Source organism: Lepisma saccharinum, chromosome 3, assembly GCF_977018435.1.
Source record: "Lepisma saccharinum chromosome 3, izLepSacc3.1, whole genome shotgun sequence".
Classification (NCBI taxonomy): domain Eukaryota; kingdom Metazoa; phylum Arthropoda; class Insecta; order Zygentoma; family Lepismatidae; genus Lepisma; species Lepisma saccharinum.
The window spans coordinates 20,276,902-20,300,920 of NC_139231.1; the positions used below are offsets into that span (position 1 = coordinate 20,276,902).

The following is a 24,019-nucleotide window of genomic DNA, read 5'->3' on the forward strand; positions in this document are numbered from 1 at the left end:
ACTGTGAAAGGTCATTGTATCGAGAGTTGACTGTACTATTCATACACATGTGTATCCTACTGTTGCATCCCTGTACATTAAATAGCGGTCAAACAGGAGTAGACAAGAGTTTAAAAAAATATTTTTTTTCAGAATTTTTTTTACACCTTTTGATTTTCAAAAAAATTCAAGAAGTAATATTTTCTCAAAGAGCCACTAGCCTATTTATGAATAATTAACAACAATACTTTTTTGCTATTCCTTAATACATATTAATTATTTTTGTTATGATAAACGATTAACAGTGTGACACTTTTCAACTATACTTAACATGATTGTAGGTACATAGCAGTATTCCCTGAAAAGGAACTTTTTGAGGAAAAACCTTACTTTTCTTCTTCCTATTCTTTTTGCAATTCTATTGAGGTGAAATGTTCCACCTGTGGAAACCATTTGGTACTTGTGCCTTAACCCACTTGACATGTATCCTTCATTTTTCATGAAAAAGTACCTTCTATTTGCTTTTCAATTGCAATTCAAGACAACTAGTGATTAACAAGTTGTAAATGCTTAGCTTACCTGCTTACATTGGCCTTGACTTTACACTGTTTTTGAAGAACTGCAGTGGTAGGTAATTTTGGGTCGAAGCATTTTGAATACCAAATAGTACAAATAAATTGCAATGTCTCGCAAGTAGAACATTCAGTGAAGATAGCATTCTTATTTAATTATATATTTTTCCCATCATTGCTAATATGTAGACCCCAGATTTTTATGTAATATCAAAGTACAAAATATGTAACAATAATTGATAAAATATGTACCTAAATATGTATTATCGAAAGGATATGCAGCTAAATATGTAGTATTCAAGAATATGTAATGTAATCTTCTAATATATTAAATGGATGTATGTGTTAGTGTATGTGTGTGTGTGTTTGTTCCACCATAACACTCGAACGCCTGGTGTGATTTCAACCAAACTTGGTATACATATCACTTGCAATATGGAAAGAAATACTTTGGGGTAAGACACCCCTGGCACCCCTAGTGGGTGACATGTAAAAATAATCGAAACGACTGATATTAGTGTTGAAACCATAGTTTTCGGGGTCACAAAGATGAATAGAGACACTCCCAATGCCGTTCAACTCCAAGACACCTCTGGCACCCCTAGAGGTGGGGTTGGGAAGGGGGTGACATGTAAAAATAATCTAAAACGACTAATATTGGTGTGGAATCCATAGTTTTCGGAGTCGCTAAAATGAATAGTGACACTCCCACAGCTGTTCAACTCCAAGTTCATTCTACACTATAGTTAAAATTCATTATTTTCCTGTCTAATAGAAGATTGGTATAAATAAATACCTGGGCAACACCAGGCAATCCGCTATATGTAATAAAAATCTAGTATCCAAACAATTTCAAGAATTCTGCTAGGTATTTTATTTGAACATATTCAACAAAATTTTTAAGGACATAAGTTGTTCAAATTAAAATTTGGAACAAATTTATAAACTCAAAAAAGCACAGCAACTGTACATATTTAAGAAACCAATTTTGTTAACTATTAATTACGATTTTCACATTGCAAATTATTTTATAATATGTAAATATGTAAGAGCGCTCTTTGTAACTTTTGAAACAAATTGTAAAGAAAAGCATCTACAGAAAAATCAACTGAATGAAAGTACATAGCTACTTTTGTACTTATTTTTACAAGGGAACCTGTTATGTAACTTGCTACGTACAGGAAAGTAGCTTTCTTGTCCACTGATGCCAAGTTTCTATAGGTCTTGTGCCACAACTTGAACTCTGGGGAGAAAGTATTCGAGTTGACCGTGGAGGCACTGACAACCCTCATAATGAGTTCTCTGCCCTTCAAAAGCATTGATTGCAACCACACTAATTTCTTGCTATCCTCAATATATGTTACCAGAATGCCTGTGATAACCAAGAGCATTTCTTATCAAAGCTGTATATACCCTACGTTCTTCTAATTAAAAAAAAAGTATATCGACCTTCTAACCTATTACGGCCATATTAGCTGTGTACGCAATGCCGCGAGCTCCTCTTCCCCCATTTCCTTCTCTCTCTTTTTCGTAATGGAAGTTATTGGGTTAAAACGTCTGTCCACCACTCTGGCATCATCAATGCGTATATACGTCTCTTCTCGATATATATATATATTTCACTAAGGGCTCAAAATATTTTACTTGCAAACCATGCTGCGTCGATGGTTGCCATTAGAAGCCTCTCCTTCCTTTTCCACTTGGTGGTGAAGGCCTTACAATGTCTTTGTCACACTGCCACGTTTTGGCACGATATGATGTTCGTTCATGTATGTTTTGTCTAAATAGTACACGGCTCTTCCAGTGTTTGAGCAGTCATGAATATCTCTAAAGAAATCGGCACGCACAACAATAATATCTGGTTTCTCCATCAAAACCTCCTATTGGATTCAGTTCTTTAATAAGGAAAACAAAGATCAAGTAAACATTTCCATAATGTGACTCCAAATCGAAAATGGATTTTTTCTCGCAACTTATTTGATAGGTGTAGGTACAGTATTGTCCACAACGTAAGAATCTCTTACAAGTCTTCTAATAACCCCTTTTTGCTGTTGTGGCGGAGTGGTTAGCACAGTGCGCTTTGATGTCATAGGTCCCGGGTTCGAGTCCCAGCCTGGGCATGGGTGTTCTTTGTAATTGTCCCTTCATCAGTCATCCTGATCTTCGTGATTAGCCAAAAGTGGCAGGAAAGCGAAGTAAACTAAATAAGATCCATCAATGAATTAATAACCCCTATATCCAAATAGGATTCATTGATTTGGTTTATTTTACTTCGCTTTCCTGCCACTTTTGACTAATTGCGAAGATGACGATGAGTGACTATATGATGATATTGATGAAGGGACAGGCACAAAAACACTACCATCTACAGGCCGGAATTCAAACCCGGGGCTCCTCGCATTATAGCGTGCTGTGCTAACCACTCCGCCATGGATATCGGCGAGTATCTTGGGAAACGAGGCTTCTCCCACATTTATTGCCTGGCTTCGCAAAGCAGAACCACCTTTTCCCGAATTATTCAAATCTACATCTAAACTGAGTGACCAGTTAATTGTTTACATCTGTAGATGGCTAGATTGGAATTTTGCTCCACCAGCCTGCCTTTTTCTTGACAAAACTCATATGCCCCCTACGGATTTCCATTCAAGCTCAAATTGTCGTTCAAGACCTATAGGTGCTTTGCCTGAACCTAAAAGCGAAACGAAAATATGTAAACAGAAGGGGGTATGGGAGATATTCCAGCACCATTCGATAAATAAGTTCTCCTATTTTGTTTATCCTCTTTCGACTTGGCAGTCAATTTTAGGTGACCGACACTATGCATCTCATTGATAGAAAATATCACATTACTTGAACTACTCTTCATTGTGTTTCAGAGATCGAAAATATAGGACAAAGGATCAAGATAGGGACGAATTACCGAAATATGTTGTTTTATATAAAAGTAAATTAGCAAATATGTAAAAAATATGTAATATAAAACTTATGGAAAATCATGTCAGTTACGTAATTCGTTAACAATTTCCTGTTCAAGGTATGTATCTGAAAAGGAATAGAATATGTAATTACATGCATACCAATCTGATTTGTAGTAATATGTAATAATTCTTCTTACAGGTTATAAGAAATAGATTAGTCACATTCCGGAACATAGAAGAACTGCAGAAAAGGAACCAGGAGTTGCTTGCTGTGGTGAGGGAGTTAAGTGAAAAGCAGGAGCAGGCAGAAGCAGCAGCTGCTGGCGGTTCACTTGAAGAGATCAGGGTAACGTTGATCCTAAAACATGGATGAGTTTTGTTTTATTTACCTTTGTTTATTCATGCTCCAAGAATTGTTGAATAATAAGAAATATCCACCTACTTAGTTGATATTTATTAATTTTTGGTAGCATGAAAGTAAAGTTGTGAGCGTGAAAGTTTTCATGAAATTCCATACATAAGCTCTAGGTAAAAATTAAGGAACCAGAAAATTCCAAAATCTCAGAAAAAAAATGCCCCTCCGCCCCTGGACAACAAAGTACAGGACATTGTCAAAATATACATGAAAATGATTGCTGGCATGTCTGGAACAAGAAAATAATTGCACTATTATGATATAAACAATACAACACAACTTGTACCCCCAAAACGATATGTCTGTACGCCACTGAGCCATTCAGCAAAATGCGCAGTTACCTTAAAACGACTGTAGGTACGAAGCTAATTGCCCTATACAGACGAATGATATATCGTTATATGTGGAATGAACAATAGATCCCGACTACATACAATTTATGCACATTGAGTGTATATATGGGGGGGGGGAGGAAATGGAAAATTCCAAAATCTCTGAAGAAAAATTGGGTTCCCCCCTCCACCCTTGGACAACAAAGTACAGGACATTGTCAAAATACACATGGAAATGATCGCTGGCATGTCTGGAACAAGAAAATAATTGCAGTATTATGATATGAACAATACAACACGACTTGTACCCCCAAACGACATGTCTGCATGCCACTGACTCAGTATCAAATTTACGAAATTTGGTCTAAAAAATCATTAGAACAGGAGTACATGGAAGATTTTCTTAGACTTACCTTTGCTGCAGGAGCTCCCTGGCTTGGTGTGGTGCCTTCACATGTTACTGGCGAAATGCCATGAAACATGGCACCACACCCATTGCAGGCGACTCAGCGCTACTTGGTGCGGTGTTTATTTCGTGGCCCGCACACAACACATCTCAACTGTTCCTTGTCCATATGTGGGAAGTGGCGGGTACCACGAACCTCGTACCTTGTTCGCGCTGTAGGAGGGAGTGTTTTTCGGCCATGTGATAGACTCTGCCCGCCACTGGTGTTCTGCGCCATTGTATGAGCCGCTGGAGAACGCACAATTCAAGGGCCCGGCTGGCCACTAGTCTCCAAAAGACTTAGAGCTGTTTTGGAGGATGTGGGGGCTGTTTGAAAACAACGAGGCTTGTTTGGTTTTAGGATCACTGGAGAATTTGGTGACCAGCACAGAGGTTGGTGTCAGTTTTCTTGGTGGGACATATTTGTTTTGTGACTAGGGTGGAAGATTGTAGTTCCGTTGCGAGGCTGGTGAGGTGCTGAGACATAGTCACCCTCTTACCTGTATATAGTGTGAATGAAAGGATGGAGGGCCAGGCTAAATAGCAAATGAGAAGGGAATGGGAAACACTCACCAGATACTGGAGAAGCTTAATTTTCTTGGCTGAGGGCCACATCGTCAGTCGTAGATAAAGGATGGCGGAAACAGAAGTGGTCAGAATAAGGTCACACACACCACATTATCTGTCACAAATTTTGATAAGCCTGGTGAGAGATCTACATTTTTCGGTTAGCTCTGGACCTGGCAACCTTGTAGGCTTAACACTTATTTCCTTTTTTTTTACCATCTTTTACCTGAATTTTGATGATGCAGCCTGTGGTCGCAATATGTATGAAATATTATTTGTCAATCTTTCCCTCTTGCTTATGGTGAGCGTTCCTTTGATATTTCATTTTTGCACCCTGGCTCTAGAGTGATCAGCCTCCAATTTGTGTATCGAGTAGATTTTATTGCAGCTCATTGCGACATGACCCTTTTACATAAGCGAGTATATTACTGCCCCCTGCACCTTATCTTATACACCATGCTCAGCGCTCTAACATGGATTAACTGGAGTGCCTAAAAATGGTCCCCCCCAACAGGTGTTGTTAATTTGCCATTGAATTTTACTGCCCAGTTTGATTTCTTTTAGTATTACTCCCCCCTCCCCCCATGTTAGACTTTTTTTTATGCATTGTGTGCCCCAAAATTAAATTGTTCCATCATTCCTTACCTGTATTTGAGTTTCACCCCTTTCCTCGAGGTTCCCCACTTTTTATGTTTCTGCTTTTTACATTTTTTAAATATCTTCGTGCACTAGAAAAGAAATGTAAAATCGTTTTTCCACTGTATGTACAGTTGGGAGCTGAGAAGACTGTGAGGCTGAGGAATGCGAAACTGACCTGCCTGTTGTCGCCGTGTGCAGCCAGCTCGTCTTCCTTTCAGGGTGGCAGCGGCATAAATAAAAAAGGCATTGTACGAAAACGCATTACAAATGAATGGAACATATTACATAGTAACAAGTGAAAGCAATATTAATAATGGAATAAAACTTCACAAATCAAAGCAATCTGCTTCCAACGTGACTAAGAAAGTAAGGGTGTGTGCGTGCTTTTTGTGCATTTCCTAGCATCTTTTTAATGCTTCTTTCCTGGACATGGATCAATTAGTTTTAACTTATGCAGGGTAGTATATTTTCTCTCTTGTTTATATTTACATTTTGGTATGTAGCATCGCTTTTTTGCAACTTTTGGATTATGGAACATGAACTTGTATTGTCTCGGCCCCAGTGATTTAACCACCAACTACGCCCTAACATCCCACACAATTTTTATAAAAGGACAAATTTATGGTCATTTTGGCTCTAAGTCTAAGTATACCTTTTCACACCCATAAAAACAAACTTACACCCCTCAAATAAAAAATTCTGAATAAACCTTTGCTCAATCCCCGAGCCGGCTTTCCCGCTTTTCGTTGCATGTTAATTCTATTGATAGGTAACCTTCAGCGACCCAGTTTACTAGATATAGTCTGCTCTATACATATACATTTACTTATACACACACGCCAGAACATTCATTCGATTTTTAAAACAAATTTATTTCCGAAAACACGGAAGAAGTGTGAATTCCTATGCCGTTGCTGGTCTTTGAGATGTCCCGTGGCTGGAGGTTCATGAATGGTTCCGAACTTTTCCGAACGCCAGACTGCACCTCACACTGTAAGTCCCGATTCCATTATCAGATTCTTACCCTTTCCTACAGGGGCTTCTGCATGTCTGGCAACACTGAAAAATTGAACACCAAGTCGAAGCTACCCTCCCCACACTTCCTCCCCGTTCACCCCGAACCTCACCCCGCACTCGCAGTCTTCTCAGCTCCCAACTGTACATTATGTATGAATTATTGATTCTTCAATGTTACTTGAAGTAGTATTTCTGAATACATATTGTGAAATTTGAATGCATGACTTTTATTGCAGGAAAAGTTGAGGGTGTCACTGGAAGATCTGGAAGCAAAGAATGTGGAACTAAATACCCTGAAAGAACTGACAACAAGCCAAGAACGACAAAAGACTATGTATCGTTCTCTTTACGAGCAACTATTGCATGATGGCGACAAAGGTGTAAGTATACAAACCTAGATTATAGTTTTTGAGTGTAAGTATAGAAATGGCAAACTGCAGGCAGCAGAACATATACGAGGCGTATTCGGAAAGTAAGTACCGAAAGGGTGTAAGAAATAAAGTAAAATTGCGTGTACCTTTTTTTATTTGCATTGCATTCTACAGACCTTGAACTACTTTTCTACGTAGTTTCCACCATTTTTCAAGCATTTGTCATAGCGTGGCACTGGTTTTTGTATCCCATCGTCATAGAATGTTCCCTCCTGTGATGAAAGCCATCCATGCACTCCTGCTTCGACGTCATCATCCTCGTCGAAACGCTGAACACAATTTTTGATATTCCAGGCGATCTGTCACAATTTCGTAGAGGACTGTTTTCTTGAAATTTGTGGAAATTCCATGGAAAGCGACGATATTGTGAACCGTCTGTTGTCACGAATATCCGCATCGACCGCACGCACCAAATTCTGTTACAACAGATGGCTGACCACTCCTTGGCTCATTGTGAACTGTCTCACGACCTTATTTAAACATCAAAAATAAAGACCTCTCACAGTTGACAGTGGATGTCTACCGGTTTCACGTTTCTTGCATTGAGAAAACGAATCATAGACCGGACTTCACAGTCGGCGGGCTGATTGATTTTCTTGAACATTTCAAACCTTCATAAACCTACGAAGGAAAGCATGACCTGTTCCCACGACTGCCTGTGGCATACTAACGGATGAAGGACATCAGCGAGAACTCACACGGTCGCGACTGCAGTGCTACATCGGCAATATTTGAAAACGGTACTTACTTTACGAATACGCCTCATTATTTCTCTAGCATTTGATATTTATACTTGAATAGGTGGAATGATAAATTATGCAGAACATGTGCCAGTTGAGGCCCACATCTTGAGAGTATGCACCGAATTGAACTTATTCTTCACTAACAAGTTTAAGCACCACAACGTCTTTAGTTCAAGTTGGCGTGGGAAGCGAGGAGAGAGAAAAAAAAAAGGAGGTAGCAAAGGAATTTTCACCTAGCCTTGCATGCATGCAAAACTCACTGCACGAGATAACAGGCATGTAAACAATGCAATGCCTTAGGAGGAAGTTATTTGAGACTGCATCACAGAATTTGAGTACTAAGATAGAGGGAATGACTGGACACTATAAATGAATATTTCAACAATATCAAAACATATATATCAATTTTTGAATAACACATCAACACATACTGCAAATCCCCTGAATATCCATCACTTGATATCTCATGCATATCCAGGTTGGGATATTCACATGTATGTCCTATGGATATAGAGTTCTGGATAAAACTTGTAATGACTGTGTCCATCCGTGTCAACCATTAATACCTTATTTATATCTTTAGTAACTCACGTCTTATAACCCTATCATGTTATATATCATTCAGGGTTGCTACGCGACTGGAAAACAGGGAAAAGTCAGGGAATTTGGTTGGTCAGGGAAAAGTCGGGGAATAGTCAGGGAATTTTGCATATTTTCTGGAATTTACGTGCATTTTGGAGTTGCAGGAGAACCAGTTACAAAATGAACGAACTGTTCATTTTCCACTTCCGAATTCAGTTCTTGTGATTCCAGTCCCCCCAAAAGATTCAGTTCAGAAACTTGATCCTCTCGTCATTATGACTTCTAGTCTGTTATGTACAAAATTATGGTTCCTTCGCATTTCAATTCTATATTTATTCACTCTCGGATCTAGGTTCTTAGATCCATTCATTTTGCGACTCGTTCTTGTGAACCTGTTCAAGACCGGAATTTGGAGAGGCGTGAGATTTTTCCTTAGAGAACAAGCTACTCAAGACGAAACCTACGCACCAGCCATCCTCAGAATTTCTTGCGGAAAAATTGTTGCTTTAGCTTTGTGTGTAGTGAGGAAATTTTCTTTCTTCAAGAACACACCCGTTCGGAACCAGTTTTCTTTTGATACGTGAAGCGGAGCAGGTTGGTGTTCGGACAGTTCATTGGTTTTGGATCTGCAATAAAGCTTGAAGGGCAGAATTTCATGTAACTGGCTGTGGTTGACGTCATACTGGACGGATGCGGACGCCGAGTAAAAACAGACTCACTACTTCATTCCCCCCGTGAACCCGTTCTGTGAATTTGAGTCCTTTGTTTGCGACCCGTTCAGAAGCAACCTGATCAACTAGTTCATTTGATCGTTGTCGTTGTTTTTACATTGCAGAGATGTGTTACACCCGAGAAATTAGTGATTTTATGCAGTATCAGTGACGTCATTATTCGAATATGCATGTGTTTTGTGCATGTAGATCGAATTTATTTTTTAAAAACTGGTGCCAAATAGAGGAATTAAACTTACGCTGGTCACACATCGTTGTTAGGTTAGGAATGTTGGTTTCATGCCAATAGTAATTTTACATATTGTTTGCTTGTAGAATGAAATTATGCTGAAAAGTGGTGAAAATGAGCCCAAGTTCCTTTTGTTTTATTATGATTTCATCATGCTACAAATGCAACTTTTACATGGTTCGATTTCTATTTGTCTGTTAACACATACTGCAGAGTTTTAGCGATTACTTAAGATTTTGTGAATATATGCTTTTGTGGTTAGGTTAGGAATGTCAGGTTTGGTTGTCTTAGAATTAAAATAAAGACCCTGAATGCACTCTACTAAGGTTCAGATTTATTTCTACATTCATTCCCACTAGTTTACGATACTTAGTGTCGCTTGTCAACCGGAGAATACCTTGTCCGTGGGAAGCGTGTATGATTGAGTAAGGTCATTTTGAAGTTCTTTTTTTCAACATAAATAACTTTTTCGAATCTGAATAGTGCTCATTATTTTAATTAAGGTTCAAATTTCGTGTCACAATGATTGCCAAAATTCTATGATAATTAGTCTTCCTGCTAGGAAAATTTGAAAAAAAAATCATAAAACATTCGGAACTATTTCGAATGTTTTATGATTTTTTTTTCAAATTTTCCTTACCTTTTAAAAGACAGATTTCGATGTTTTCCATAATATAAAATTGGTGTCAGCATGTGGAAAACTCAAATAATGGAGATATTTGATTCCAAAGTATGGCCCGCGTATATATTTTTTTTAGGTGTATGGTTGGTCACCGGCCGCATTCAAGTTCTGAATTTCCGTAATATGTACAATTTTCAATAAATTAAAAAAATATAATCATTAAACTTATTTCATATTTTCTAAAGGTACATGACCTAATTTTCTGTTATTTCTCATTTGTATTGCGAGAGGCTAATTGAGGTTGTATACAGGTTACATTGTAAAGCTTTGATATATGCCACATTTTTTTATTGATTTTTTTACACCACCTTAATTGTAATGACTTAGTGAAAATGGGGAAGTACAATAGTTATTTATTTTTCATTGAATAGCATTATATTAATCACTTGGTAAATTTTCAGCTAATAACTGTGTATATTCATATTCATAATAATTAACGTGCCTGCATATTTAATTGAAAAACATGAGGTTCAAAAGTAAAAATCATGATGACAAACATGTCTGGAAAAAATTTATTTCTGGTCTGGAAAACTTGGAAAAGTCAGGGAAATTCATAATCAAAAAATCGTAGCTACCCTGTCATTGTAAAGTTTGAATTCTGTAGTTTCTGAATATGGCAACAGTATTCCATTTTTGATGGGGAAAAGTGACAAAAAATTTTATCTCGTGTATAATGCGTAGTATAATCCAGGTTCATGAAATGGCTTTCTTAGTTGTAGGTCGTAAAGCTGTTGCTATGCCAATCAAGAGCTAGTGACATCATACCTATTCAATGAGTCACCTGTTGCTATGTGGACCAAGAGGAGAATATCCTCTTGTGTAAACAGTAAGTCACCAACCCAAGCCACCTCCCTCCTCTTCCTCCACTGTGTTTAGTATCCCAAAGCTTTCACTCTTTAACAACCTTATTTATTCTGTAATAGTAGAAAGTTATTTTCTGTTATTTCTCACCCAACAAATACTGCTGATACACATCTCATGTGATGGGAGGTGCATGCTCAAATTCTGCCTGCTTTTCTTGTGTGGCAGAACATTACATAGCAAAGTGAAAAATCGTGGAAAAATGGCCGTTAAAATTTTATACGTGGTTTTGCTCATTTTCTCTTTACTTCTTCTAAAAAAAAAAAACCTTCAAAATATATACTTTTTCCATGACTTATGTAACATTTATAATAGGCCCATTCAGGACCCTCAAACTAGCAGTTAGCAGACATTAAGGCATTTACACACATGTGTGACTGAATGAAACACCCTCCCTTGCCCGGGAAGACAAATGCTACCACTACCTAGATAGAGGCGGCAAAATCTCCCTCGGACAAGCGAAATAGCGTTACGGTCCAGGTTAAGTTCGTGTATAGGAACCGGTGACCAACAGTGCATAGTAATAAGCCATATCGAATAAAAACAAAGACATATGTACTTTCAAATTACCACCTCTTTACCTGTAGCCGGGAAGCGGCTAGCTGCATACCTGAAAATCACGGGTAGCGACATGCATACGAAAATGATATAGCCCAAAATTAACATGAAAAATAAAAAGTATATTCTATTCATAACCAACAAAAATGGAACTGTTACAGGTCCCCACACTTGCACTCTCACATTCTCTCTCAGATTCAATCCTCATGGGGTTATCGACATTAGAAATTATACATGACATGTACAGGTTTTATGACGACAAGCCCTAATTATTGCATTCTCAATTAATTTTATCTTACTTTTTGTCTAATCAGGTCATTTGTGATTTTGCTCCAGTGCTACTTAAATCCTAGCCAGCCCTTACTTAAGTTCACCTTTTGTTTTTTAAAAAGAAACTAGTCGGCGCGGTGACCATACATTACTTGACCAGTATAAACAAAGGCGTCTCAACGGCAATTACATTCACGTGGGCGGACGTTTTCCTTTTACAAGACCTCACGTGGTTCAAACATAACAAATAACCTCCGTTGAGTGACGCAAACCTACACTCGCTAGCAGGCGGGACTTAAACACTTCGCCGCGACGAGCAATTCACATTACCAGGCAAATACTTTAACAAATAATCACATATGCGACCGGACATAGCTAGCAGCGACACAGCGCTGACACATAAAAATGAACAAACCTCAAGTAGAATATGCAATTAAGCGGGCGGCGCTTTACTCTAATAGTACGCACTTTAAACAAATACAAAGGAGCACAAACAACAATGAATTTAAGATCATAAAAAAAATATCACAAGGAATAAGAAAAATTGACCTGAGACGAATAGATTACAAATGACAAGCGCGACGGGAGTTTGATGTAAAATTTCGAGTTGAGTGGGCGTTTTCAAAATGTCGACGAATTTCAAGGGCGTTCTCTAAATCAATCAGGCCGTCACGTGTTAAGGTTCACACAGATGAATACTTTACCATCTCTCAGCTCCCGGGGTGCATCCTGGCGTCTTTATGGGCGATTGAAAACACATAGTATCCACGCGAAAGGTTTCTTTGATCGCGACGATGAAGATGCGAAAAGGATCCAAACACCTAGTTCCCCGGCTCCTCTTCCTCTCGGGATCGGTGGATCTCCGTGGTATGACGCGGTTCGGACGTCGCATCTGAGCGGTCGTTGTAGGCGTCGTCGGCGTCGTCGGCGTCGTCGGGGCGTCAACATCTCTCTCTACATCTCTCTGTCGCGGCTGGTAGGCGTCGTCGGGGCGTCAACATCTCTCTCTACGTCTCTCTGTCGCGGCTGGTAAGCGTCGTCGGGACGTCAACGTGGCGGATGGTAGGCATCGTCGGCGTATCAATGGGGCGGCGTTCGACGTTCTCTCTCTCTCCATGGCGGCAGATAGGCATCATGGGCGTAGTTTCTTCTGACCTCGGGCGAATCGACGTAACGCCCTCATCTCCTTTCTTCCTCTAGCCCGCCATAGTTTCCGGTGTTCCTTGTTTCTCAAAAATTATAAATGGCGTAAGGTAATCACGGAAACACGTTTCGCTTCAACTTCCCCCAGCGGTTGAGGTAGGCGCACTCGTGTAGACTTACTGCCTATCACACACACTGGTGTTCGCACAACACAACAAAGTCCACTGTACACGAAAGGTAGCACGAAGGTGCTCTCGTTCCAAGAATCGCGGCAAAACTGTATATGGAGAGGTAGCACGGAGCTGCTCTCCCTACAAGGATCGCGGTAAGACTGTGTGTCGAAAAACCATGTCCTTCGTTTTATTTAGATTTCGAAAAACGACGCTATGCGCACGTTGGAGTGACGCTTCCGAAGGGGTCAGTCCACTTTGCTCTATTGTCTCCAAACTAGGACGTACCGTGTCCGAAGTTGACTTGCGCGGATTAAGCTTCCGCCTGGCTGTCGCCCATAGCTCAATTGCAATCGCTGTCCACAAACTGATCAATTAGAACCGATTTGATCTGGCGTCCGTAATTGTCGCTTGATCGTGACGAAACTCCACAGATCTGTCCTCGCACACATGCCGCTGCGCTGGTATAAGTTTCACATGAATCTGACCGTTGGAAACCGAGATATTTAAATGTTTGTCATTACGGTCGAATTTCCTAAGCTTTAGACGCATAGCGTGACCCTTCAGGTGCTCGCCCTTAACACAAGCGGATGTCTCGTTCCTCCCGTCGGCTTGGCAAAAATCAAATATGTAATCTCACAAATTAAAACACTTAACACTTTGAATCAACTCGTCTTTTTACCGCTACATACATGAATAATAATGATAATAATAATGACGGTAAATCTGACTGTCACAACCTCGCCCTTCTCCTTCTTCCAAGGATTTCGTAAGCGTGAAAAATTCGCTCTACACAGGGACAGAAATTTTTTTGTTTACAAATCCTTGAACACTCTGTATATAAAATAGACCAACAAATACATGAACACCCTGTATATAAAAATTGACAATCAAATACGTGAACACCCTGTATATAAAAATTTACTCTCCGCACTGCACTGACACTGTGAACTTTCGGTTACTTAACACATATAATAACATCCTGAATATAAACCTAATATGGAGAGTATATATATATATAAAACAAGAACAAGATGTGAGCATTTACGTGTCAGCTTGCACTCTTACGTCGCTCGCTCTCTCGTATCTGGGCGAACCGTGTCTCGAACTTGGCCTGTTCAGGTCTCTCGCTGGGCTCCATGGTATTCTTGCTCCACGGCATCCTGCATCTCCTCGATCTGACTCCGGGCTGACCGATCTGCTATGTGCGTTTCGCTGATAAAATCCATCCCGGACTTGGCCGTTCTGAAAGAAGCTGTCGTTCCTCCTTGGCGACGCACGAGTCGGACCTCCACGCCGTCTCCTGCCTCGGAATGGGCGTCTTCGTTGCGGTGAAGGTGGATCTTGCAGCTGGCGGTTCCTTTCAGCCCCTGGAGCATGGTGCTGTCCTCTCCATCCCTGCTGGACTAGATGAACGCGCGGGTGTTTATTCCGGTGCGACGAATCATCTTCCGGTCGGCGCCGCTTGCTAAACTTCTCACCCCTGGTTCTCTGCCTCTCCTCCTCGCACTGAAACAGATTTTCCAGTGTGAGGGACATCGCGTCGGCGTCAAACACGCATGCTCCATTGAGGTGACGACGAATTTCGTGTGGAAAATGGTACACCAGAGCGGCTATTATCTCCGCCGTGGTCATTTGGGGTTGCAGAGACTTGAATTCATTGTAACGTTTCCAAAAGTACTGGGCATACGTGAGTCCTCCGCCCCTGTCGTATCGTTCGTTTCGCACCTGCATCAGCATCCTCTCGACCTGCAGGGGACGTTGAAAATAAGTGAGAAACGCTTCTTTGAACTCCTCATATGAATTGAAGTTCCCCTCGTTCCTGTCCATCCAGTTCTTGGCCCGGTCCTGCATTAAACCTTTCAGAATCAGAAGCCTATCCTCGTCTGTCAGACCTAACTCACGGGCGGTAGAATTAAATTCCTCGAGGTACGTGGAAGGAAGAATTCTGTCAGCACCCGAAAATTTTTTGAAGTGCTTCCGGTATTCGGGCGGAAACAGAGCTCTCCTGGCGGACGATGGGTCAAAGTGTAAATTTTCCTCTCCCTGCTCGCGGCGCGGACTCAACCGTGGTGACGCAGCGTCTTCTCTTCGAAGGGGGCGGGGCGTTCCTGGAGCTCGCTGGTCGCTTTCCCCGTTCGAACAAGTGGCGACGTCGGCTGCCGGTGGTGACGTCAATCTGGGCTGCCGCGACGATTGTGAAGTGCCGCTGCTAGTCACGCTCAGTTGACGCACTTTCATCTCGAGGTCCTCAATTCGTTCGGAGTTTCCTTCGGCTTGAACTAAAATTTCTCTCACTTGTCGCCCCAGGGAGTCTATGCCACGGTCACATGTCGCTTCCAGCTGCACGCATTGTCGGGCCATCTGCTGCATACCTTCCTCCTGGTCGCGCACGCTCTGAGACAGTGTTGCCATCTGGTTCCCTTGCCGGTCGATCCGCAAGTTGGTTTCGGTGATTTTGGCTTCGACACGGGATTCGCATTCCTGTACCCGAGTGACGAGTTCTTGCGTTATCACCTCACCGGAAGTACGGATGGTTTCCTGGAGGCGGTCTTCCGTCACTCGCATCTGGGTGCTGATGGCCTCTATCTTGCTTTGGGTCGCCTCCATCTTGGCTTCGATTCCGCTTCGCGCGGCCTTCATCTCGCTTCGCGTGGCCTCCATCTTGGCTTCCATCCGTAGTAACATCTCGATGATCTGTTGGGAGTTGGTACCACTGAGGCTAGCTGCTTCGTTGACCCGTTCTGCACCTCCCGGAGAAACCTGTTGCGCGCTGGTCTCATTGGCTTGCCCCCCGCTGTTCGGTAGACTGGTTTCTTCTCGCGGACTTAACGGGACATCGCACCGGGAGCAAACGAGGCTAGCTGTGCCGACGTTTTCACTTTCTGGGAACTCCTCGCTGCAGACATCGCAAATCACCCTTACGTCACTCATGTTCAAGTTCTCGATGCGGCGGTTGCGCAATCTCATGAAATCAAAAATTCAACCCTCGGTCGATTCTCAATGCTCGCTGACAAGCGTAAACGTGAGCGCTCACAATATATACCAATATATATTTAAACAATTCACAAACGAAAAAAGATAAGGGCGGTCGATTCCCCCTTTGCCAGAACTCAACTTAACGCCTAATGCCATATGCCAAAACAAAAATTTTAAAATGCCTAACGCCTTAAGTAGCTGCCCTACTACCTTGACAAAAATAAACGCCTAATGTCTCAATTACCACCTCACGTCAAAATAAAACAATAAAATCTCACAATGAAACACAGTTACATGACACCAAAATACGCCTGACGTAGCCCTTACAAAAACGTCATATACCTCTGCACTGAGGGTGCTTTCGATTTAAAATATACCGGTCCCTGTGTTCGCGGCGCCAAAAGTTGTGTCACTGAATGAAACACCCTCCCTTGCCCGGGAAGACAAATGCTACCACTACCTAGATAGAGGTGGCAAAATCTCCCTCGGACAAGCGAAATAGCGTTACGGTCCAGGTTAAGTTCGTGTATAGGAACCGGTGACCAACAGTGCATAGTAATAAGCCATATCGAATAAAAACAAAGACATATGTACTTTCAAATTACCACCTCTTTACCTGTAGCCGGGAAGCGGCTAGCTGCATACCTGAAAATCACGGGTAGCGACATGCATACGAAAATGATATAGCCCAAAATTAACATGAAAAATAAAAAGTATATTCTATTCATAACCAACAAAAATGGAACTGTTACAGGTCCCCACACTTGCACTCTCACATTCTCTCTCAGATTCAATCCTCATGGGGTTATCGACATTAGAAATTATACATGACATGTACAGGTTTTATGACGACAAGCCCTAATTATTGCATTCTCAATTAATTTTATCTTACTTTTTGTCTAATCAGGTCATTTGTGATTTTGCTCCAGTGCTACTTAAATCCTAGCCAGCCCTTACTTAAGTTCACCTTTTGTTTTTTAAAAAGAAACTAGTCGGCGCGGTGACCATACATTACTTGACCAGTATAAACAAAGGCGTCTCAACGGCAATTACATTCACGTGGGCGGACGTTTTCCTTTTACAAGACCTCACGTGGTTCAAACATAACAAATAACCTCCGTTGAGTGACGCAAACCTACACTCGCTAGCAGGCGGGACTTAAACACTTCGCCGCGACGAGCAATTCACATTACCAGGCAAATACTTTAACAAATAATCACATATGCGACCGGACATAGCTAGCAGCGACACAGCGCTGACACATAAAAATGAACAAACCTCAAGTAGAATATGCAATTAAGCGGGCGGCGCTTTACTCTAATAGTACGCACTTTAAACAAATACAAAGGAGCACAAACAACAATGAATTTAAGATCATAAAAAAAATATCACAAGGAATAAGAAAAATTGACCTGAGACGAATAGATTACAAATGACAAGCGCGACGGGAGTTTGATGTAAAATTTCGAGTTGAGTGGGCGTTTTCAAAATGTCGACGAATTTCAAGGGCGTTCTCTAAATCAATCGGGCCGTCACGTGTTAAGGTTCACACAGATGAATACTTTACCATCTCTCAGCTCCCGGGGTGCATCCTGGCGTCTTTATGGGCGATTGAAAACACATAGTATCCACGCGAAAGGTTTCTTTGATCGCGACGATGAAGATGCGAAAAGGATCCAAACACCTAGTTCCCCGGCTCCTCTTCCTCTCGGGATCGGTGGATCTCCGTGGTATGACGCGGTTCGGACGTCGCATCTGAGCGGTCGTTGTAGGCGTCGTCGGCGTCGTCGGCGTCGTCGGGGCGTCAACATCTCTCTCTACATCTCTCTGTCGCGGCTGGTAGGCGTCGTCGGGGCGTCAACATCTCTCTCTACGTCTCTCTGTCGCGGCTGGTAAGCGTCGTCGGGACGTCAACGTGGCGGATGGTAGGCATCGTCGGCGTATCAATGGGGCGGCGTTCGACGTTCTCTCTCTCTCCATGGCGGCGGATAGGCATCATGGGCGTAGTTTCTTCTGACCTCGGGCGAATCGACGTAACGCCCTCATCTCCTTTCTTCCTCTAGCCCGCCATAGTTTCCGGTGTTCCTTGTTTCTCAAAAATTATAAATGGCGTAAGGTAATCACGGAAACACGTTTCGCTTCAACTTCCCCCAGCGGTTGAGGTAGGCGCACTCGTGTAGACTTACTGCCTATCACACACACTGGTGTTCGCACAACACAACAAAGTCCACTGTACACGAAAGGTAGCACGAAGGTGCTCTCGTTCCAAGAATCGCGGCAAAACTGTATATGGAGAGGTAGCACGGAGCTGCTCTCCCTACAAGGATCGCGGTAAGACTGTGTGTCGAAAAACCATGTCCTTCGTTTTATTTAGATTTCGAAAAACGACGCTATGCGCACGTTGGAGTGACGCTTCCGAAGGGGTCAGTCCACTTTGCTCTATTGTCTCCAAACTAGGACGTACCGTGTCCGAAGTTGACTTGCGCGGATTAAGCTTCCGCCTGGCTGTCGCCCATAGCTCAATTGCAATCGCTGTCCACAAACTGATCAATTAGAACCGATTTGATCTGGCGTCCGTAATTGTCGCTTGATCGTGACGAAACTCCACAGATCTGTCCTCGCACACATGCCGCTGCGCTGGTATAAGTTTCACATGAATCTGACCGTTGGAAACCGAGATATTTAAATGTTTGTCATTACGGTCGAATTTCCTAAGCTTTAGACGCATAGCGTGACCCTTCAGGTGCTCGCCCTTAACACAAGCGGATGTCTCGTTCCTCCCGTCGGCTTGGCAAAAATCAAATATGTAATCTCACAAATTAAAACACTTAACACTTTGAATCAACTCGTCTTTTTACCGCTACATACATGAATAATAATGATAATAATAATGACGGTAAATCTGACTGTCACAACCTCGCCCTTCTCCTTCTTCCAAGGATTTCGTAAGCGTGAAAAATTCGCTCTACACAGGGACAGAAATTTTTTTGTTTACAAATCCTTGAACACTCTGTATATAAAATAGACCAACAAATACATGAACACCCTGTATATAAAAATTGACAATCAAATACGTGAACACCCTGTATATAAAAATTTACTCTCCGCACTGCACTGACACTGTGAACTTTCGGTTACTTAACACATATAATAACATCCTGAATATAAACCTAATATGGAGAGTATATATATATATAAAACAAGAACAAGATGTGAGCATTTACGTGTCAGCTTGCACTCTTACGTCGCTCGCTCTCTCGTATCTGGGCGAACCGTGTCTCGAACTTGGCCTGTTCAGGTCTCTCGCTGGGCTCCATGGTATTCTTGCTCCACGGCGTCCTGCATCTCCTCGATCTGACTCCGGGCTGACCGATCTGCTATGTGCGTTTCGCTGATAAAATCCATCCCGGACTTGGCCGTTCTGAAAGAAGCTGTCGTTCCTCCTTGGCGACGCACGAGTCGGACCTCCACGCCGTCTCCTGCCTCGGAATGGGCGTCTTCGTTGCGGTGAAGGTGGATCTTGCAGCTGGCGGTTCCTTTCAGCCCCTGGAGCATGGTGCTGTCCTCTCCATCCCTGCTGGACTAGATGAACGCGCGGGTGTTTATTCCGGTGCGACGAATCATCTTCCGGTCGGCGCCGCTTGCTAAACTTCTCACCCCTGGTTCTCTGCCTCTCCTCCTCGCACTGAAACAGATTTTCCAGTGTGAGGGACATCGCGTCGGCGTCAAACACGCATGCTCCATTGAGGTGACGACGAATTTCGTGTGGAAAATGGTACACCAGAGCGGCTATTATCTCCGCCGTGGTCATTTGGGGTTGCAGAGACTTGAATTCATTGTAACGTTTCCAAAAGTACTGGGCATACGTGAGTCCTCCGCCCCTGTCGTATCGTTCGTTTCGCACCTGCATCAGCATCCTCTCGACCTGCAGGGGACGTTGAAAATAAGTGAGAAACGCTTCTTTGAACTCCTCATATGAATTGAAGTTCCCCTCGTTCCTGTCCATCCAGTTCTTGGCCCGGTCCTGCATTAAACCTTTCAGAATCAGAAGCCTATCCTCGTCTGTCAGACCTAACTCACGGGCGGTAGAATTAAATTCCTCGAGGTACGTGGAAGGAAGAATTCTGTCAGCACCCGAAAATTTTTTGAAGTGCTTCCGGTATTCGGGCGGAAACAGAGCTCTCCTGGCGGACGATGGGTCAAAGTGTAAATTTTCCTCTCCCTGCTCGCGGCGCGGACTCAACCGTGGTGACGCAGCGTCTTCTCTTCGAAGGGGGCGGGGCGTTCCTGGAGCTCGCTGGTCGCTTTCCCCGTTCGAACAAGTGGCGACGTCGGCTGCCGGTGGTGACGTCAATCTGGGCTGCCGCGACGATTGTGAAGTGCCGCTGCTAGTCACGCTCAGTTGACGCACTTTCATCTCGAGGTCCTCAATTCGTTCGGAGTTTCCTTCGGCTTGAACTAAAATTTCTCTCACTTGTCGCCCCAGGGAGTCTATGCCACGGTCACATGTCGCTTCCAGCTGCACGCATTGTCGGGCCATCTGCTGCATACCTTCCTCCTGGTCGCGCACGCTCTGAGACAGTGTTGCCATCTGGTTCCCTTGCCGGTCGATCCGCAAGTTGGTTTCGGTGATTTTGGCTTCGACACGGGATTCGCATTCCTGTACCCGAGTGACGAGTTCTTGCGTTATCACCTCACCGGAAGTACGGATGGTTTCCTGGAGGCGGTCTTCCGTCACTCGCATCTGGGTGCTGATGGCCTCTATCTTGCTTTGGGTCGCCTCCATCTTGGCTTCGATTCCGCTTCGCGCGGCCTTCATCTCGCTTCGCGTGGCCTCCATCTTGGCTTCCATCCGTAGTAACATCTCGATGATCTGTTGGGAGTTGGTACCACTGAGGCTAGCTGCTTCGTTGACCCGTTCTGCACCTCCCGGAGAAACCTGTTGCGCGCTGGTCTCATTGGCTTGCCCCCCGCTGTTCGGTAGACTGGTTTCTTCTCGCGGACTTAACGGGACATCGCACCGGGAGCAAACGAGGCTAGCTGTGCCGACGTTTTCACTTTCTGGGAACTCCTCGCTGCAGACATCGCAAATCACCCTTACGTCACTCATGTTCAAGTTCTCGATGCGGCGGTTGCGCAATCTCATGAAATCAAAAATTCAACCCTCGGTCGATTCTCAATGCTCGCTGACAAGCGTAAACGTGAGCGCTCACAATATATACCAATATATATTTAAACAATTCACAAACGAAAAAAGATAAGGGCGGTCGATTCCCCCTTTGCCAGAACTCAACTTAACGCCTAATGCCATATGCCAAAACAAAAATTTTAAAATGCCTAACGCCTTAAGTAGCTGCCCTACTACCTTGACAAAAATAAACGCCTAATGTCTCAATTACCACCTCACGTCAAAATAAAACAATAAAATCTCACAATGAAACACAGTTACATGACACCAAAATACGCCTGACGTAGCCCTTACAAAAACGTCATATACCTCTGCACTGAGGGTGCTTTCGATTTAAAATATACCGGTCCCTGTGTTCGCGACGCCAAAAGTTGTGTGACTGAATGAAACACCCTCCCTTGCCCGGGAAGACAAATGCTACCACTACCTAGATAGAGGCGGCAAAATCTCCCTCGGACAAGCGAAATAGCGTTACGGTCCAGGTTAAGTTCGTGTATAGGAACCGGTGACCAACAGTGCATAGTAATAAGCCATATCGAATAAAAACAAAGACATATGTACTTTCAAATTACCACCTCTTTACCTGTAGCCGGGAAGCGGCTAGCTGCATACCTGAAAATCACGGGTAGCGACATGCATACGAAAATGATATAGCCCAAAATTAACATGAAAAATAAAAAGTATATTCTATTCATAACCAACAAAAATGGAACTGTTACAGGTCCCCACACTTGCACTCTCACATTCTCTCTCAGATTCAATCCTCATGGGGTTATCGACATTAGAAATTATACATGACATGTACAGGTTTTATGACGACAAGCCCTAATTATTGCATTCTCAATTAATTTTATCTTACTTTTTGTCTAATCAGGTCATTTGTGATTTTGCTCCAGTGCTACTTAAATCCTAGCCAGCCCTTACTTAAGTTCACCTTTTGTTTTTTAAAAAGAAACTAGTCGGCGCGGTGACCATACATTACTTGACCAGTATAAACAAAGGCGTCTCAACGGCAATTACATTCACGTGGGCGGACGTTTTCCTTTTACAAGACCTCACGTGGTTCAAACATAACAAATAACCTCCGTTGAGTGACGCAAACCTACACTCGCTAGCAGGCGGGACTTAAACACTTCGCCGCGACGAGCAATTCACATTACCAGGCAAATACTTTAACAAATAATCACATATGCGACCGGACATAGCTAGCAGCGACACAGCGCTGACACATAAAAATGAACAAACCTCAAGTAGAATATGCAATTAAGCGGGCGGCGCTTTACTCTAATAGTACGCACTTTAAACAAATACAAAGGAGCACAAACAACAATGAATTTAAGATCATAAAAAAAATATCACAAGGAATAAGAAAAATTGACCTGAGACGAATAGATTACAAATGACAAGCGCGACGGGAGTTTGATGTAAAATTTCGAGTTGAGTGGGCGTTTTCAAAATGTCGACGAATTTCAAGGGCGTTCTCTAAATCAATCGGGCCGTCACGTGTTAAGGTTCACACAGATGAATACTTTACCATCTCTCAGCTCCCGGGGTGCATCCTGGCGTCTTTATGGGCGATTGAAAACACATAGTATCCACGCGAAAGGTTTCTTTGATCGCGACGATGAAGATGCGAAAAGGATCCAAACACCTAGTTCCCCGGCTCCTCTTCCTCTCGGGATCGGTGGATCTCCGTGGTATGACGCGGTTCGGACGTCGCATCTGAGCGGTCGTTGTAGGCGTCGTCGGGGCGTCAACATCTCTCTCTACATCTCTCTGTCGCGGCTGGTAGGCGTCGTCGGGGCGTCAACATCTCTCTCTACGTCTCTCTGTCGCGGCTGGTAAGCGTCGTCGGGACGTCAACGTGGCGGATGGTAGGCATCGTCGGCGTATCAATGGGGCGGCGTTCGACGTTCTCTCTCTCTCCATGGCGGCGGATAGGCATCATGGGCGTAGTTTCTTCTGACCTCGGGCGAATCGACGTAACGCCCTCATCTCCTTTCTTCCTCTAGCCCGCCATAGTTTCCGGTGTTCCTTGTTTCTCAAAAATTATAAATGGCGTAAGGTAATCACGGAAACACGTTTCGCTTCAACTTCCCCCAGCGGTTGAGGTAGGCGCACTCGTGTAGACTTACTGCCTATCACACACACTGGTGTTCGCACAACACAACAAAGTCCACTGTACACGAAAGGTAGCACGAAGGTGCTCTCGTTCCAAGAATCGCGGCAAAACTGTATATGGAGAGGTAGCACGGAGCTGCTCTCCCTACAAGGATCGCGGTAAGACTGTGTGTCGAAAAACCATGTCCTTCGTTTTATTTAGATTTCGAAAAACGACGCTATGCGCACGTTGGAGTGACGCTTCCGAAGGGGTCAGTCCACTTTGCTCTATTGTCTCCAAACTAGGACGTACCGTGTCCGAAGTTGACTTGCGCGGATTAAGCTTCCGCCTGGCTGTCGCCCATAGCTCAATTGCAATCGCTGTCCACAAACTGATCAATTAGAACCGATTTGATCTGGCGTCCGTAATTGTCGCTTGATCGTGACGAAACTCCACAGATCTGTCCT

The 24,019-nt window shown here is 43.2% G+C and overlaps 1 protein-coding gene across 1 annotated transcript in view; it reads left to right on the forward strand.

Annotated features, from left to right (window-relative positions):
- Nucleotides 1-24,019, forward strand: part of Mgtor (nuclear basket protein megator) — a 362,060-nt gene that overhangs the window by 137,232 nt on the left and 200,809 nt on the right. The window contains exons 10-11 of the mRNA XM_083118344.1: nt 3,669-3,815; nt 7,121-7,264. Of these exons, the coding sequence (XP_082974470.1) occupies nt 3,669-3,815; nt 7,121-7,264 (291 nt within the window). The remainder of the gene's footprint in view (nt 1-3,668; nt 3,816-7,120; nt 7,265-24,019) is intronic.